Raw genomic sequence first — 17,367 nt, 5'->3', positions numbered from 1 at the left:
GCCGCGGTGTGTTTTTCATGGCTCTAATCATGGCAGTGTAGAGAAACAACAAACAGCAATATCAAACGCGATTTCCTTCCTTTTGGTTTAATGGCGGATGGAATAAACAAACTGTAACCTTAGAAGTCTCGAGGGATTTTGTGATCTTGCAAATCCTGTGGTGAGTACGGCAGAGAAGCTGCTCTGTGGCTGAGATTCTCACGGTGAGTACTGGCACGCAGCAAAAGTCGCAAGTAAACTGTTCCACTGCTGCTCCGCGATGCTGATGCTTCCAGTGTGAAGCAGGGGTTATAGGAGAACGATGGACTACAAATTGTTTGGAATTGACCTTTAACCTTTCCCAAATTCAAAAATCTTTTTCTGTCAATATTGGAGTTGTGTTAACATGCACTTGTATGCTCCAGACCATCAAGGGGTGAAAACCTTTGCTTTTACAAAGTGGCCAAGGATCCTTTTATTAAGTGTGTAAAATACAACGGCATGGAAAATCTGTTGGGGTTGGGTTTAGATAATGTTAGACGGTTGGAAATTTTCTTATTATGATATTATTCATGAAAACTAAATTAAAGGAGAGTACATTTTCATTTTAACAGGACTGCATAAGTAATTTTTCAGCTCTTATCTAAAATAAATCAATAATACCAGAATGTTGAGTCACACGGGAATAGAATGTTGATTCTTGGTTATTTATATCTTCTAATTTCAGCAGAGATGATGCGGGTATTTGGATAGAATAGAAATGGAATAATTTCACACTTCTAAATCGTGTCATTTGGTTGTTGCACTGTGAAAACAGATACCATGTTGCTGATCAACACACTGCCAGATATGTGCAGTTTCTGTATATCTCTTTGAGGTAAATTTGTCCTAGATTAGGATTCAGCCCACATTTGTCAGACAGATCATGTTTTACCCCCTGAGTTGTGCAGAAGGGACGGCAGCAAGGCAGGCGTTATCTCCTAAAGGACATCTGCTCACCCAGTGTACGTAGCCTCCGTCCAGGACCAGAAGGTTAATCTAATCATCGAACTGCCCGAGAGGGCCGGCTTCCTGTTGAATCACTTCAGTAATGAGTAGGGAGGGCTGTGGGCTTCCTGGTTACAGCATCCGCGGTGTCCTGAGTGGACTGAGTTGTGTTTGATAAACTTGCACTTCTTCTATCTATAAACTGCAGCTGAGCCACAAACATCCCTTTCCTTTACAATGCCAGCCCTCTGATAATAATAGCGTAATAGCAGCACATAGTATTTCTGTTTTTGTGCAAGTCTTTTGCAGATGGGGATTCAAACGGTCTTGGTAAGAGTCCTCCTCATCTTTATACTGAGTAAAGCTACAGTGCTAAACAAGCTAGCTTAAACAGTTTTTCATGCCAAAGTTCTAACACAGTTCTGTATAGCTATAAATATAATTTGGTGATAAAAAAAAGGAATGGAGTGGTTGTCTAAGGAGCTTTGAAAGAAAAGAGTCTGGACTTCTTTTAGTTGCTTGAAGACGTTTCACTTCTCATCCGAGAGGCTTCTTCAGTTCTAAGATCAAATGGTGGCAGTGTTGCCAGATCCAAAATCCCACAATATCGTACAGAGAGGCCTAAATGATCGTTTTTCAGTACAAATTATCGTACATTATAAATTTGATAATAACGTTCTATAAACGACTTCTCATCCCAATATAATATAACAAAGAAGGTGTTTTATATTGCCCTGTTTAATTAAACATCTTTAAAACCAGTAATATAATGCCTATAAACGTGCAGAGTGTGTCGGCACCACTCCGACCTCCACGCTTTGACACAGTATGCACATTTGCGCAGTCCTATTTATTTCATTTCTACATAGGTTAAACGCACGCAACAAAGCATCACAGCAGTGGAAAAACTGACCCAATAAATGACAAAGCAGCCTACTCACCTAGTTGCTGATCTCTATCTCCTCATCTGATTCACTGTCTGTCGCAGCAGAATGCCTTTAATCACCTGTGTTACTAGATGCAATGTGAAATTATCGTACATTTGAGGATTTTTGGAACTACTGATCGTACATCGTACAGAGCCCAAAATTATGGTACAAATACGATAATTATCGTACATCTGGCAACACTGAATGGTGGAGAGTCCCAGATTTAAACCCAGTGGGAGTTTCCCCCGAAGAGGGAACAAAAGACCCCCTGATGATCTTCTACATAAACACATGAGCCAAGGTGTGAGGGTGGGTGTGGGTCCTATTCAGCCAGAGTTTCGGGTGAGCTCATTGTGAAGCCTGGCCCCACCCTATCATGTGAATTCCTGAGGTCAGATGGCCCAGGATATGCGTGGGCGTTGAGGCATCTGAGAAGGGATCTCAAAACTGGATTATAGATGGCAGACAGTTGGTGTCGCAAACCACCGCCTCTGTTCAAAGATGGTTGCTCACAGTGGACATAAATGGCTTCCTTTACTCCTCTTTCAAACCATCTGTCCTCTCTGTCCAAAATGTGAACGTTGGCGTCCTCGAAAGAGTGACCTTTGTCCTTTAGATGCAAATGAACTGCTGAGTCCTGTCCCGTGGAGGTGGCTCTTCTATGTTGTGCCATGCGCTTGTGAAGCGGCACACTTCTGCACTTCCCTGGGTCATCCATTCATTACACACTAACATATTTAGCAACGCAACTTGGTGTGAGGTTCTCAGCTCAGTGATGTCAAAAAAGGAGAAACAGCCGGCTGCCACCACTTCAACTTTAGGACAAACTATCAGAGTCCTGTAGCAAAGGCATGGGTGGTCTTCTTCAAATCAGCCTAACCCTAACCCATGAAAATGCACTGAAGAAAGGCTCCCCTGGGGCAGACTCTTTGACATCAGCAGACTTTGTTGATGAGCTCACATCTGTACAGGTTTGATGCATCAGAAACCAGGAGGAATTCATTCAAGTAGAATTACCCCAAGCTTTTATATTTACTTTGGGTAGCACATTTCCACTCCTCTATTAGGAGGAGTCTCATCAGAGTGGACTGATCAACCCATGCCACATTATCTTTAAGTAGCTGAAGGTCTTTTTCTTCCATATCTTAAATAGATATGCATGTTGGACTTTTGGACTGTAGCTCAAGAACGGCAATCCTGTTGCCAAATGTTTTAGCTGTTTCCCTGCTTCAAAACGCCTACTTTTAATCAGTGGGTGATTAACAGGCTTCTGCAGAGCCTGATGAGCTGCTGAACAGGTGATTCAACCACTGACCCAAGTGTGGTGAAGCAGAGGAACCACTAAAACTTGCTCGAGGACTGGAGTCGCCCACTCCTGTAGCTTCATTGGCACCGTTAAAAAATGCTAAAATGTTTTGTTTTAGAATACTGACAGTAAATGAATTACCTTTCATCTGTCAGATCCTGTTTTCCCAACAGCCATCTACACCTCTTGAACAGTCTTCAAAAACTCAGTTTGACGCAGTTTTTCTGTCGATGATGCACAGCCGGTGACTGTAACACACTGATACAAGAGCTGGATGAACTTTCCACCTCAGCTTCACCATAGAGATCAATAGATGTTCCTCATTTCATTTAAGCTCTTTGTGTTAAACTCTTAAAGCCTCTCATAAAGATTAGACCAAGACACTGTAATTTGTTACAGGCTAATGATCAATAACTTGGTTACTTTTTTAATAAAAGCATTCACCCTCTACAGAGATCACTGCAGCAACTTGGTAATTTAAACTCCGCTGCAACATCCAAAGAGTAAACAAGGCAAAAGATTGGGCAGCCTGTGTTTTGAGTGTTTAAATGTTGGACACAGTATAGATCTGTAGAGGAGGGAGGGGGGTTTATACAGTACATCATCTCTAATGGAAGTGCCCAGAGACAAAGACCTTGAAGATGTATCCATGCAGTGCTGTCATACTGGCTGGGCTTCTGGCCAATGAATGGAAGATTAATCTTTAGAGAAGCAATAGAAAACATCTTCCACAGAGCTCAGAGATGGACACACTGTTCGTGGGATTGTAATCGTCTGCATGGACCTCCTGCTTCTCATTAAAACGGCTCATCGAGGCTTAAAGGTATCATGTATGATTATCAGGTACATAATAGCCTTATTAGCTTCAGGAGAGGCTTCTTTTCAGAATGTTTAACGCCAGACTGATTTGTATTTACTTATTTGGATCTGTTTAGAAAAAATAAGAACAATTAAATCATTTTTTTAAAATAAGCAGCACATTTTTTCTGTCCTGGAAGACAGGGACTAAATACCCACCTTGTGTTAATTTTTCTTCACTTCCCTGTCCTTGTGCCACTTGGTTCACACACACACACACACACACACACACACACACACACACACACACACACACACACACACACACACACACACACACACACACACACACACACACACACACACACACACACACACACACACACACACACACACACACACACTGCTGCACCGAGCATACTTCCTCGGCTAATAACTGATGATTATCTGTCTCCTCTCTGTTCCAGGAACACTTCCTGGAGGTCATTCAGAACCAGGAGTTTCTTCTGCTCCCCACAGCAGAGATTGTTAAGCTGCTCTCCAGCGATGACATCAACGTTCCCGATGAAGAAACTATTTTTCAAGCTTTGATGATGTGGGTGAGATACGATGTCCAGCATCGACAAAAGGACCTTGGAGTGCTTCTCGCTTACATCCGCCTGCCCCTTCTTCCCCCGCAGGTGAGAGAACAGTGGAAGCATTTAATAAAGCCACATATCCAGTGTTGTTTCTGCAACCTGCTTCACCTCTACATTATGAATCTGCAGCCTTTTACAGCTTAATTACTTAGTTTAAACTTTACGTAAGTGACCAAAGTTTACAATTTCATTCATTCAGAAAAAAAGCATAAAAACAATTATTTATTTTAACTGTGAAGTTTCCTCCTATAACTAATTATATGTGTATTTTAATTTTTCATGTAATAATTTTTAAAACGACAACACCCACAGCACAATGAGACAGCTTTTAAAAATTAGAAGCAAAAAAGAGTGGAAAAAAAAGAAAGAAAGTGGAAAAAGTGATCTAACACACAAGTTATTTATTCCACTGGCTTGGGAGAGGCTGTTTTCTGTGAGCAAATAAACAACAGAAATGAATCAATGTTCTTGTCAAAGCTGGAGCTGTTTTTCTTTTTAAATGCTGTGGCCGAGTAGGAAAATACTCGCAGGCATCACAAAACAGATCCATTAACTCATGAATATGAAAATGTTCAGCAAAACCACATTTTCAAAAGAGACTTTTTGCCGATTCAGAATTTTTGTGGATTCTTTTAAAAACACTAAAACTACATTACATATGTTTCTGTTTGTTTACCAACATCTTGGTCTCCCAAAGTAAAACAGTGAAATAAGCACAGATTGGCCTAATTTGTGTGCACATAAACTAATTTTTTAAAATAAATTTCATGGCACTGAATTTATTTTCCGCTGATTTTTTTTGTCTTTTCCAGTTTAAATATTTCAGTATTAGTGCAAGTCCAAAATGTAAAAAGTAAACTGGTATTTAAGTTTAATTCCAACATAGTATAGTTGTGGCGCCAGATACCATCAAACCAAATCACGCTGCTGTCCACAGTTGGGTATGGTGAAAAACGACATGTTCCAGAACACAGGGTGAAGGTCTGAAACTGCTCCTGTCCTTTTATGGTGTGAATACATTTCAATACAGTCAGAAAAAGAAGTCTGTTGGTTATAAAAATGCCCTTTTCTAGGTTTGCATCAAAACCAGTTTGATTCAACACCTCGTCCTGATCATGAGCAGGAAGGGGTGGAGGTGGGGGTGGTTTGGAGGGGGTAACAGAGGGGAGAAGAACTCCTGTTGAGCAGGAAAAGATGACCAGCAGATTCAGACTCAGGAAGGGCGTCGGGTTGCCGCGATAGAACAGGAATAGAGGCAGACGAACACTTGAGCACTGAGACAGCCCAGGTCACGATCAGCGACAAACAGAAATAAAAGGATTTATGTGCATAAGTGTAAAAAACACCAAATGAATTAAACACTTGATATTAAAAACCGGTGAGCATCACACGGCCTTGTGAAGTCTAACCACTTGTCCATTTTTGACTGCATATTTTAATTAGTAACCATAAAAAATTGGTAAAAGTGTTGCAAATGTTTAGAGCCAACTTTATTATTCTGTTTTTTGCTTCTATGTGGCTACAGTTTTATTGTAATCTCCTGAAGTAGGCTTGGACAGTCATTGTTCAAGTTTTCCCAAACATTTTTGAAATATTTTATTTTGGACATTAATGGATTAAAAAGCACATTATTATTATATTAGTAGTAGTAGTATATTATTTTATTATTATTTTATTTTTATATGTTTGTTTATTTTTACATAAGAACATTTGTGAAGTTAGCATCGAAAAACAAATATGTCAGACCTAAAAATGTAGAGCAGATGAAGGTTTTTGGACCTGAGTTTTTTCAGCTGATCATCTGTGGTGTTACTGTTCCTCTAACAGACACTAATGTTGTCACTTTGTGTTGCCGACACACTTTTATGTATCAAAACGTTCTTTGTTGCCATATTTCATCAGTTCAACTAAGCACCTCCAGATAAGGCATGCTTTTGTCACAGTTCATCTGAATTAGCTAGTTTGGGTAAAAAAAAACTTTTTATGGCATTTTTGAAAATTGACATTACAGATCTCCTAACATTATTTATATGTGCTCTAGGCCGAATCAACCCTCGGTAGCGTGCCTAGTGTCACATATTCGCTGATTACATCAAATACTATATTAAAATATTGTTTCTATGTCCTTGTTCTAAATGTAGATACCAGTTTACCTCAGCAGGTGGCAGAGTTATACCTTCTCCTCCTTCAAACAGGTGGATGGATTTCCCATCCATCCATTGTCTAACCCACTTCGTCCATGTAGGGTCGCGGGGGGTGGGGGTTGGGTGGTCTGGTGCCTATCTCCAGTGGTCAACGGGCAATCAGGCGGGGTACACCCTGGACAGACAGCCAGTCCATTGCAGGGCAACACAGAGACACACAGGACAAGCAATCATACACACACACACACACACACACACACACACACACACACACACACACACACACACACACACACACACACACACACACACACACACACACACACACACACACACACACACACCTAAGGACAATTTAGACAGACCAATCAACCTGTGACTGTGGGAGGAAGCCGGAGTACCCGGAGAGAACCCACGCATGCACAGAGAGAACATGCAAACTCCATGCAGAAAGATCCCAGGCCGGGAAGCGAACCCAGGACCTTCTTGCTGCAAGGCAACATCTCTAACCACTGTGCCACTGTGCAGCCCGCAGAGTTATACTATTTATTTAAATTTAATCTGACCTGTTTTATTCATAAACCATGACTGTTTAGACCCTTCCCCACTCTGATGTATGCACAGCCTATAAACCATTTATCTTACTGTAATAAACTGAAACAAAGGCTGGACATCCATATTTGAGAGATGACTAAGAGAGTCTAAATAAAGAGAAAGCAGGAAAAGGTGTTTGTGAGGACCGGTGTTACTGAAGATAGGAGGAAGTCCAGCAGCTAAGGATGCCACAAGTGTGTGTGTGTGTGTGTGTGTGTGTGTGTGTGTGTGTGTGTGTGTGTGTGTGTGTGTGTGTGTGTGTGTGTGTGTGTGTGTGTATGGGGGTGGGGGGCGGGGGTGGGGTTGAATTTAATTTTTTTACCACTGTTGTTTGGTGTGCGGGGTATAATCTGGTATAGTTCATAATTCTATTCTCTTATCATCCTAAACAATGCACTCTGCAGCTTCTTGCGGATTTGGAAAACAACAAGATGTTCTCCAATGACCTTGAATGTCAGAAGCTACTGATGGAGGCCATGAAATACCATCTGCTGCCTGAACGGCGCCCCATGTTCCAGAGCCCGAGAACAAAACCCAGGAAGTCTACAGTGGGAGCACTTTATGCCGTAGGGGGGATGGATGCTACCAAAGGTATCTGTCCAATAATTCTGGTGGCCTGACAGCTGCTCAATTTAAAGGTGTGGTTAACAGAAAAAAAGCTGTTTTAATTATAATTTATGATTATAATCGACTGAACATGAAAATAGTCTCCTACACCTACCTCATGTGTTAGCATCTGACCGAAAATAGATGGTGAAACGCTTGGATCTGAAAATCCTCACATATCTCTGTCACAGCGTGAATTTGCATTCATGGCCTCACCCATCTTGGTACACACCCGCCCACAGGAAGGCTTTTTAAAAAATGTTTGCGGTGATGAGAGAGTAGAGAGTGTCTTGGTGATGGTGACTTTGCAACAAGGCTGGATACGTTCTGTTAGCCAATCAGAAGCAAGAAGTGTTCATATAATTAAGAATAATGAGTAATCCTGCTGTTTTCAGCCCACCTCTGCACCAACAAACGTCTGCATCTCAGAACAGGAGCATCATAGTCTTTTGTTTTTAAATGGTTCATTAGGCATTGATTTACACTAGAGAATGCTACAAATGTATTGAATAAACAAGTTAACCACACCTTTAAATCCTTATAAGTTTTATGCCAATGATTCCAGGTTCAACCACCATCGAGAAGTACGACTTACGGACCAACACCTGGGTGCAGGTTGGAGTCATGAACGGTCGGCGGCTACAGTTTGGTGTGGCGGTGATAGACAACAAGCTGTATGTGGTCGGAGGGAGGGACGGACTCAAGACGTCCAACATGGTGGAATGCTACAATCCGCTCACCAAAGTCTGGTCCACCATGCCACCGATGTCCACACACAGACATGGACTTGGTGGGTGTTGGGGCCAGATAAGTCATTTTTGATTTAGTCCAAAAATAGTGCTGTCTTATAATTCTATCTGTGCACTGTGAAATCAGGGCAAATGATACTCAGATTCCTTTGTTTAGTTTTTAAAATAGCTATGAATCGTTGATAATTGCAGGAAGTCGTTTGCGAGGGTGAGAAATGGTGTGCTGTGTGAAAAAGAGCAAAAATCCCCCAGACTTCTGCTCTCCTATCAAAACCTGGAAAGCTGCACTGGCCCTTCGCTCCTTATCATCCCCTGCCCGACACATCTCATATCAGGAAGCGTTTTGAGTCAGAGTTGAAACAGGTCCTGCTAACACAACAGGCAGATCTTGTCAAAGCATTCAGCTCCCTCACCCGGTGGGGTGGGAGGTATCAGCGAGCCCCGGAGAGCACACTGTACAGATTACCGCTGCCGTCTTTGATCTTTTCCTACAGCGAATGTTTCTTACTGCTGTGCTTATTGTGTGCATATTTTTAGTCGGAATGTATTTGAACATAGTCTCTGCAAGCATCCCTGCATGGCCGTTCCCCGCCGTGCACGTCGTGGGTGAAGACAAGAACGAGTTTGTGATTCATTATGAAAGCACCGAGTTTCAGGAGAATGCACCTTCATTATGAGAATAGTTTTGTCAGTTCTGAATGTCCTTGAACTTCACCGAATGCAGTTGCGCCCTCATGTTCCCTAGAAATAATTGAAGTCTGCCTGAGGGGAATAAAGGTTGTACAATAGAAATCCAGTGTGTGTAGAGATCCCCCACCCTGTTGCTGGTGGAGATCACTTTCCTCTACGAGTCTGAAATGAGGAACAACAATGGTGTTTTATAGTCTTCCTGTCTGACAAAGGGACTTGGCTTTAAGTCAAATGCATGAAAACCCTGCATGATTAGTGGCAGGGGCGGATTTAGGACTGAAGAAGATCCGGGGCTTAACACAAACACGCGCACACACTCATGCGCGCGCACACACACGTGACACGCACTAGTCAACATCATATATATTTGTCTTGTACCACATAATTTTTAATCTGAAGCTACATATTAAGCATTTTCAGGGCAGAGTATTGTTCCGGTTAGTGTTTAATGTGAGATGATAGTAAATATTCCCTTTCTTTCTCCAACAACTTCACCTGATAAGCTAACTTTAGGCAAACCAGCAGCACAACAAATATTTTCAAATAAGACTCACAAACCTGAGTCAACACCAGTATCATCAAAGCTGGGGTTCTGTCGTTGTACTTTTTGTCTAAAAAACGTCCTTATGTCCATCTTCACTCATGCGTTTCAGGCAGAGAGTGTAGAAGAAGCCGGCTGCTAAAGGGCTTCTTCTTCAGTGGTGGAGGCTCAGGCAGGCTGTGTACAAACTACTGCCAGCTGCTCCCTCTCTGTTGGACTTTGGTACTGCATGTCACTTTCGCGATTTAGATCCGGGGCTTTTCATAAAACATCCGGGGCTTCAGCCCAAGTAGCCGGGCCTAACGCCGCCCCTGATTAGTGGTAACGTTTGGCTGAAATTAAATAACTAAACACTAAAAACCTGACATCACATCATCAAGAATCAAAAACATGTTTTCGTCTGCTGCCAGCAAAGAAATATGCAAACCTCAAGCACTCCTTACTGATGCCTTGCCTTTTCCCCTCCTTCTTTTAAATTATTTTTAAAACATGTGTCTTTTGTTTTTACTTTGGAAATTGAAAAACCTTTTAATGAGCACAAAAGTTGATTTTTCCATTACTAAACTTCACTAGTTTTGTTTTACTTAGAGAATACTTATCTAAAAATGTACCTTTCTTTTTAAAAAATATTAATGGTATCTCTTTTAGGCATCGCTGTGCTTGAGGGCCCTATGTATGCTGTAGGAGGCCACGATGGCTGGAGCTACCTGAACACTGTGGAGCGCTGGGACCCTCAGGCTCGGCAGTGGAACTATGTAGCCAGCATGTCGACTCCACGGAGCACCATGGGGGTGACTGCCCTCAACGGAAAGTATGTTCCTGTGAAGAACCTCGACATTAATGATGAAGCATTTTATTATTTACTGCTTGAAATTGAATGAAGATTGAACTCTAAGTGTTTAGGTGCACCAAGAAAGCAGGCAAATTAGCAGATAATTTAATAATTTAGGTATTTGGTAAAAAAAAATTAAAAATAATATTTTTGTGTTTGTGGACCAGGATTCATTGGGGTTATTTTTTCACACAGTGTCCTAATTCTTTTTAGAATTGTTTATATTTTCTCCTCGTCTGTAACTTGGTCACAAACCCTTCAAAGTCTCATGGGAACTTATGTGAGCGATGGGTTCCAGACACAAATCCTCTGATTATGTTGAAAGAAAATTAGTTTCTGTAAATTATTAAAAATTTGCAGCATTGCAAGAAAATGCAAAACTTGTGAACAGTGAGAGAAAATCTGGAAATTCACTTGCAAATGCCATCAGCAATTTGCCACACAAATGCTAAAAGTCCCCTTGCTGTTGAACACATCTTTGTTTTACTGAATTATTTATCTTCTGATATGTTTCACTTAACAGATTTGACTCTAGTGTGAAATATCTCCGTTTTTACTCTATTCCTATTTCATCTGACATATCAGGGTTTATTTCCCACAGAGCTTCAAAGCCTCAATCAAAGCTAAACAAACAAAGCTGCCATATTACCACAGGATAAATGTGTTCGCATGATGACGTTCACACATAAAGAACAAGAAATAGAAAAAGAAACTGAAACATTTAATCACTGGAAGTTTGGTTTTAACAGCATAGAATAGTTACCAGGACGGTTGTGTACCTTAAATAGCAGAACACCAAGAAGACAAAACCTCAGCTGCTGTACGTGTGATATAAACTAGATTGTCCAGTAGTTTCCAGCTCAGAAGAAAGGCTACTCTGACAGCACAATCACACGGTTTAATCTAGACTCTTCATATAGCTGTGTGTGTTGGATGTGCCACAAAAGCATTTGTTAGTTGAGTACAGAGCTCTGAGATCTACTACTAGCTTAGGAGAAGGAGAAATCATGTGTGCTGCTGCCTTAGTAAGCTTTTCTTTCTTTTCTCAGACTGTTTGCAGTTGGTGGACGAGATGGAAGCTCATGTCTGAGGTCTATGGAATGTTTCGATCCTCACACCAACAAGTGGAGCATGTGTGCACCCATGTCCAAGAGGAGAGGAGGGGTGGGCGTGGCCACGTACAACAACTTCCTGTACGCTGTGGGCGGACATGACGCCCCAGCTTCCAACCACTGCTCCAGACTCTCTGATTGTGTTGAGAGGTCAGTAAAAAAAGCTTCTGTCAGTAGAACTTATTTTCACACCATAGAAGGACAGGAGCAGTTTCAGACCTTCACCTTTTTGCTGCGTTCTGGAACAATATGCAGCTACAGCTGTCGTTTTTCACCATACCCAGCTGTAGACAGCAGTGTCGTTTGGTTTGATGGTGTCTGGCGCCATCTTGTGGCCACAATGGTACTTCAAACTGAACTTTATTTCTTAAATAACTTTAAAAAACAACTTTTTACTTCCAAGATATCAGAGACAAACCAGACAATATTTTATTTAGACTTATGCACATTTATTATCTCCTCTCTCCAGTACAACCTGCTGTGTGTAAACCGGTCTTCACAACGTTACTGCAGCCCTGAAACTTTATCCCTAATTCAACTCAACCTTGGTGTTTATGTATCGGCCTGGCAATTTCACACAAACCTTACACTTTTAAATTTGCATAGTTCAAGGTTAAACTGTTTGGTCTGGAGAGTTTCATTTAGCTAAATCAATGCGTGATTATAAGAATGTTAAACCAATGTCTGCATGCAGTCATTGGTTTCAGCCAAAGCAACGCTTCTTTATTTGAATGCTTTAATAAACTCAAATAATTTCCACCCAATCAGATATTTTTTTAAATTCAAATATTGTATACTTTTCTTCATTATGTAACTATGGAAAATGAGAAAATCCTGTCTTGACTATGTAGAAAATTGATGTAAATTAACTCCTTTATTTCACTCATCTAACTTCACAGAAATTAATGTATAACCCACTACCATAAACTGAGACAAAGATCAACAAAAATAAAATACAATATTTGAGTGAAATGATGTGGGATGAAGGACGTTATTCTATAACCGGCTCCTGTCTTCATTCTAAAACAAGGGTGTCAAACTCAAACTCACACGGGGCCGAAATGAGACTCTGGGACGGAGTCGAGGGCCAAACTTAATATTTTTTGAAAAAGTGATGGCAAATTTGCACATTTTCTTTATCAACATATATGCAATTTTGAACCTTTAAATTTGGAAACAAACTTATTTCTGCATTAACACTGAATGTGGAATAACCAAATTACACACGAGCAAGTCAGTTTTAAATAAAAGGCATCAGTGGTATTCATTACTTGTGGTATAATCAGCATTTTTTAAATCTATTGAGGATTTATGTTTTCTTGTTTATTCATTTTTCTTATTTTTATTCTCCTTTTTTTCTCCTGTAATAAGTGTCATCGCTGCTGTGACATCTAGCTTTCCCCACTGAGGAACAATAAAGGGATTTTCTACTCTATTCTTCTATCTGCAGCCTTTCCACTTCCTGTTTACTGTAGGTTAAATCTTTTCTCACGGGCCAACAACAAAATAAAAATATCATTTTATCTTAAAATGCAACATCTCACCTGTTAACGTTCATGTTTTAGAGCAGAAAACGAGCATAAAACCAACATATTTAAAGCTCAGTTTGCTCCACTGGTTTACTGTGATGCTCACCTGTTCCAGCCAGATACCTGCATCATGGGGTTGATCTGAGCTGAGGAGGAGACTCCTGTTGTTTTGTTCATCTTCATCATAATAATGACAACATTAGATGACAACAGGTGCTCACATAGGTTTGTGCTGATGAACATGTCTGAGCAGCTTGACCACGTTGTTGTGTGTCGGGGAGGAAACACAACGACAGCAGCCACAGAGTCGTGCTGGTTTGAGCGTGTCGCTGCTCGCTGGAGTTATATCAGCTCTGTCTGGACGTTAGTTGGAAAACTTTCTCTTTAAGTCGTGAACACATTACTGAGCGGCTAAAATCTCCGTTTCTGGGCTTCAACGTCAGAAAACAGCTGAGTGAACTTGGCGCTGAGTGAGAGGAGTGTAGTTTGTCCGAGACAGCGGAGCTGCACACCGGCCGCAGGCGCTGGAAAAAACACAAAGGAGAGGGTGCGTCGGCTCTGCGCTGACGCCGCAAAGCATCATGGGAGTTGAAGTCTTTGCGGTAAAATCGGCCAGCAGGCCAGTTTTAATATATTTTTATATTTATCTTGCGGGCCACATAAAAATGCTCCGTGGGCTGCATCTGGCCCGCGGGCCTTGAGTCTGACATATGTGTTCTAAAACAACTGCAAGTAAAACCTGATAATTTTCAACAATGTTATTAGGTTTAGGAATCCCTCAATTACTACAACCTCAGTTTCTCTTGATAAAGTCCCTTTAATGGATTGATTTTTCTAGTTATTATCCAGAACATTCCATGATTTAACTCTTCATTATGGGTTGGTGAAGGTTCTCACTCACCCAGGTCGTGGTGATCCAAATGGTCCAAATGAAGGCAACTGAACTTGTTTGGTTTCTTGAAGATGTGTCGCTTCTCATCCAAGGAGCTTTGTTAAATCTGACTGGAATATGGGAGAGTCGAGTTTATAAGCTGTAGCTGCATATTGTTGCTTAACGAGCAGAAACTACCTATGAATATCCCTCATCCCTATCCCCTAAGATGTGATTGAGGTTGTTGGGCCCTATTGTGTTAGAATGGTTGTTTTGTTTAGATGCAGGGGGGCGTGACTTAAGGCACTTACACACTAGCATCGGCTCCACTCCGCCTGGACTGGCAGAGTGGGTTGTGAGTGTTCTCACTTAGGTAGCCCTGGATTTTCCCGCGCACAACCAGATGTTTTTTCAGTCCTCTCCCTGAGGTGGTATGCCTGGAGCCAGACTGGTCCAACGCACTCACTGCCGTCTGATTGGCTGGCTCAACATCATGCGTATCGATTGGCAGATACATATATATATATATATATATATATATATATATATATATATATATATATATATATATATATATATATATATATATGGATGGCTGGGCGGGCGGGCAGATAGAGAGATAGATAGATAGATAGATAGATAGATAGATAGATAGATAGATAGATGAAAAGACAGTAAAGTGTTCTCTAACACTTTAGAAAAACTTGTTCTTTATTGATAATTTTTGGTAGTAAAGGTGTAGCATTAGTCACGCATGTGTCGACTCAAACCTTTATCAGCTCAGCTGGAAAAATAGGTAAATGTTGCAAAATATGTGAAATGTTGATCATTTAAAAGTCACGGAATTTGCATAACAATGATTTTTCCACCTGTATTGTCTTGTATTGTTGTGAGGTAAACTCTTAACATATACGCATATTTCACTCACTGTGAATTACTCTCTTTGGCCAAATATATTTGTTTTATTCAGATTTACATTTAAAGTTACATCTTCACTTTAGACAACTCGCAAACCTCTGTGATCATTTTAAATTTCAGCATTTCAAATATTTACAAACATCAATAATTTATAAATTAAAGAGTTTAGACTCCACCCTCCGGCGCTGGCTCTCCGGCAGGTGAATTAAATCGGTCAGTTGTTTGACCAAGTATGTCTTTCCAGGTATGACCCAAAGACGGACACGTGGACCACCGTGTCCTCTCTCAGCGTCCCCCGGGATGCGGTGGGGGTGTGCTTACTGGGCGACAGGCTCTACGCTGTGGGTGGCTACGACGGCCAGTCATATCTCAGCACCGTCGAGTCCTACGATGCACAAAATAACGAGTGGACTGAGGTAAATAAAACAGTTTATGGGGTGTGAACACTTTTTATGAGAATTATGATGAAATGAAACCACTGCAATGCAAATTCACTTTTAGATACTGAAACCTCTGACATTTAAAGTGATTCAAGTGGAATTGTAGCAGTTCTGCAAGAGCAGCCTCCCTGTAAGATAAAGGCTGTGGTTAACCTCCCCCAGGAACATAAATCTGTTGAAGTTACTGAAGCCTGTTAATATTTTACACCAGCTCTTCCTTCTCTACCGAGTTTCTTTTTTCTCCCCAATCTTGGCAGTCTAACCTTCTTATCTGCATTGAATGAAATGAGAGTTTTGAGCAGAGCCTCAGACGAAAAGCTGCATGCCAACCTCTCCGTCTTCCTGCAGGAGGTCCACCTCAACATCGGAAGGGCAGGCGCCTGCGTGGTGGTGGTGGTGAAGCTGCCTTGAGCGTTTTCCTCTCGCGGCAGCATGAGAAACAAACGAGAGAGCTGCGACGAGGGCCGGACAAACAAAACAACAGATTGAGGACACATCCTCTGAGAGTCGTATTTTCTTTTGTTTCCCTCCTTTAACTCGGCTGTGCAGATTTTTCAGGGGAAACGCAGACATGCACCATTGTTTCTGTCATTAGTGGACGAGTCTGCCCACTGGGTAGGACTTGAAGGACTGGAATGCGCTGCACATTCTCCACATTCTCACCCGATTAAGAATTTCCATGGACTTGGCGAAGACATTGAAAGTCGCTGCCAAGGATTGGCTGTGCTGCTTTGATGCACTACTTTTATGAAACTTTATGTGAACGTCCTCGAAATTTAATGTCACGTTTTCAGTAAATCAGCCATGTTACTTTACAGTCCTGCACAAGCATTTCTAATCCTGGCCTACCGTTGCAGTATATTCTTTTGTGACCCTTTATATCTGCTAAATAAAAAATATTTTCTATAGGAGTGGTCTGAACACATTGACCACCACGATGAAGACTGAGGATGAGGAGCTTTCCCTGGCTGGTTTGATGAACAGGGGATTAGATAAACTAATATGAGCTTGTAGCGGCAGAACACCAAAGTCATCCACTTGTCTTCGACGTCTTGTTTCGCATTAAATAAAGGTTTACAAAGTTGTGAATTACAGAAGAATATATCATATTGATATTTCACAACGCTGTACAGGTTTATTTTGTTGTTTGTGTTTGAGGGATCATTTACTAGATGCTAGCTAAGACACCTGAACTCCAGAGCACTTTTTACATTTCTAGTTAGATGTTCTGCTTCTAAAACTGAAATGTTATTTGTTCGTTCACAACAAAAAAAGAAAAAGTTTGTAACTGTATTAACGCCATGTTAATGGGGCCAAATGCAACTTTTTATGTTTTTATCATAATTTTGTACAGCATGAGAACAAATAAAGAAAATAACTTGACTTTCTGCACCATCTGATCCGTGGAGTTGTGCTCCTGCGGGAGTGTGCGGTTGTTCTTAAACCAAACTGAGCCCACGAGCAAACGGACCTAGATGTCAGCATTAACTGCAGCTGTGTTCCCTCTGTAGAATCCTCTCCTTAAACCAAGATGGATGTATGCTGATATATTTCTCTACTTTGCTGCTCTCCCAGCAGCAGACTGAGGACCAACTGCTTCTGTTTGCCTTTCAGTTTGATCATTGTTTATCTTCCAAATTCCAAATAGTCCCTCCACCCTCCCCCACGCAGTTTGGTAGGATTTTGGTTGTTTCTGCTATCAAA

At 41.2% G+C, this 17,367-nt stretch overlaps 1 protein-coding gene across 4 annotated transcripts in view; it reads left to right on the top strand.

The window, feature by feature from the left end:
* klhl4 (kelch-like family member 4) overlaps nt 1-17,046 on the top strand; it is a 38,999-nt gene extending 21,953 nt beyond the window's left edge. For all 4 annotated transcript variants that reach the window (XM_015946550.3, XM_015946558.3, XM_070551332.1 and 1 more), the window contains 7 exons: nt 4,467-4,679; nt 7,780-7,966; nt 8,547-8,771; nt 10,610-10,772; nt 11,843-12,055; nt 15,468-15,639; nt 16,012-17,046. In XM_015946550.3, the coding sequence (XP_015802036.3) occupies nt 4,467-4,679; nt 7,780-7,966; nt 8,547-8,771; nt 10,610-10,772; nt 11,843-12,055; nt 15,468-15,639; nt 16,012-16,074 (1,236 nt within the window). In that variant the 3' untranslated portion in view covers nt 16,075-17,046. The remainder of the gene's footprint in view (nt 1-4,466; nt 4,680-7,779; nt 7,967-8,546; nt 8,772-10,609; nt 10,773-11,842; nt 12,056-15,467; nt 15,640-16,011) is intronic.
* The last annotated feature ends 321 nt before the right edge of the window (nt 17,047-17,367 follow it).

This window comes from Nothobranchius furzeri, chromosome 1 (genome assembly GCF_043380555.1).
Source record: "Nothobranchius furzeri strain GRZ-AD chromosome 1, NfurGRZ-RIMD1, whole genome shotgun sequence".
Classification (NCBI taxonomy): Eukaryota; Metazoa; Chordata; class Actinopteri; order Cyprinodontiformes; family Nothobranchiidae; genus Nothobranchius; species Nothobranchius furzeri.
The sequence above is the reverse complement of the archived record's forward strand: the minus strand, read 5'-3'. Positions and strand labels throughout refer to the sequence as shown.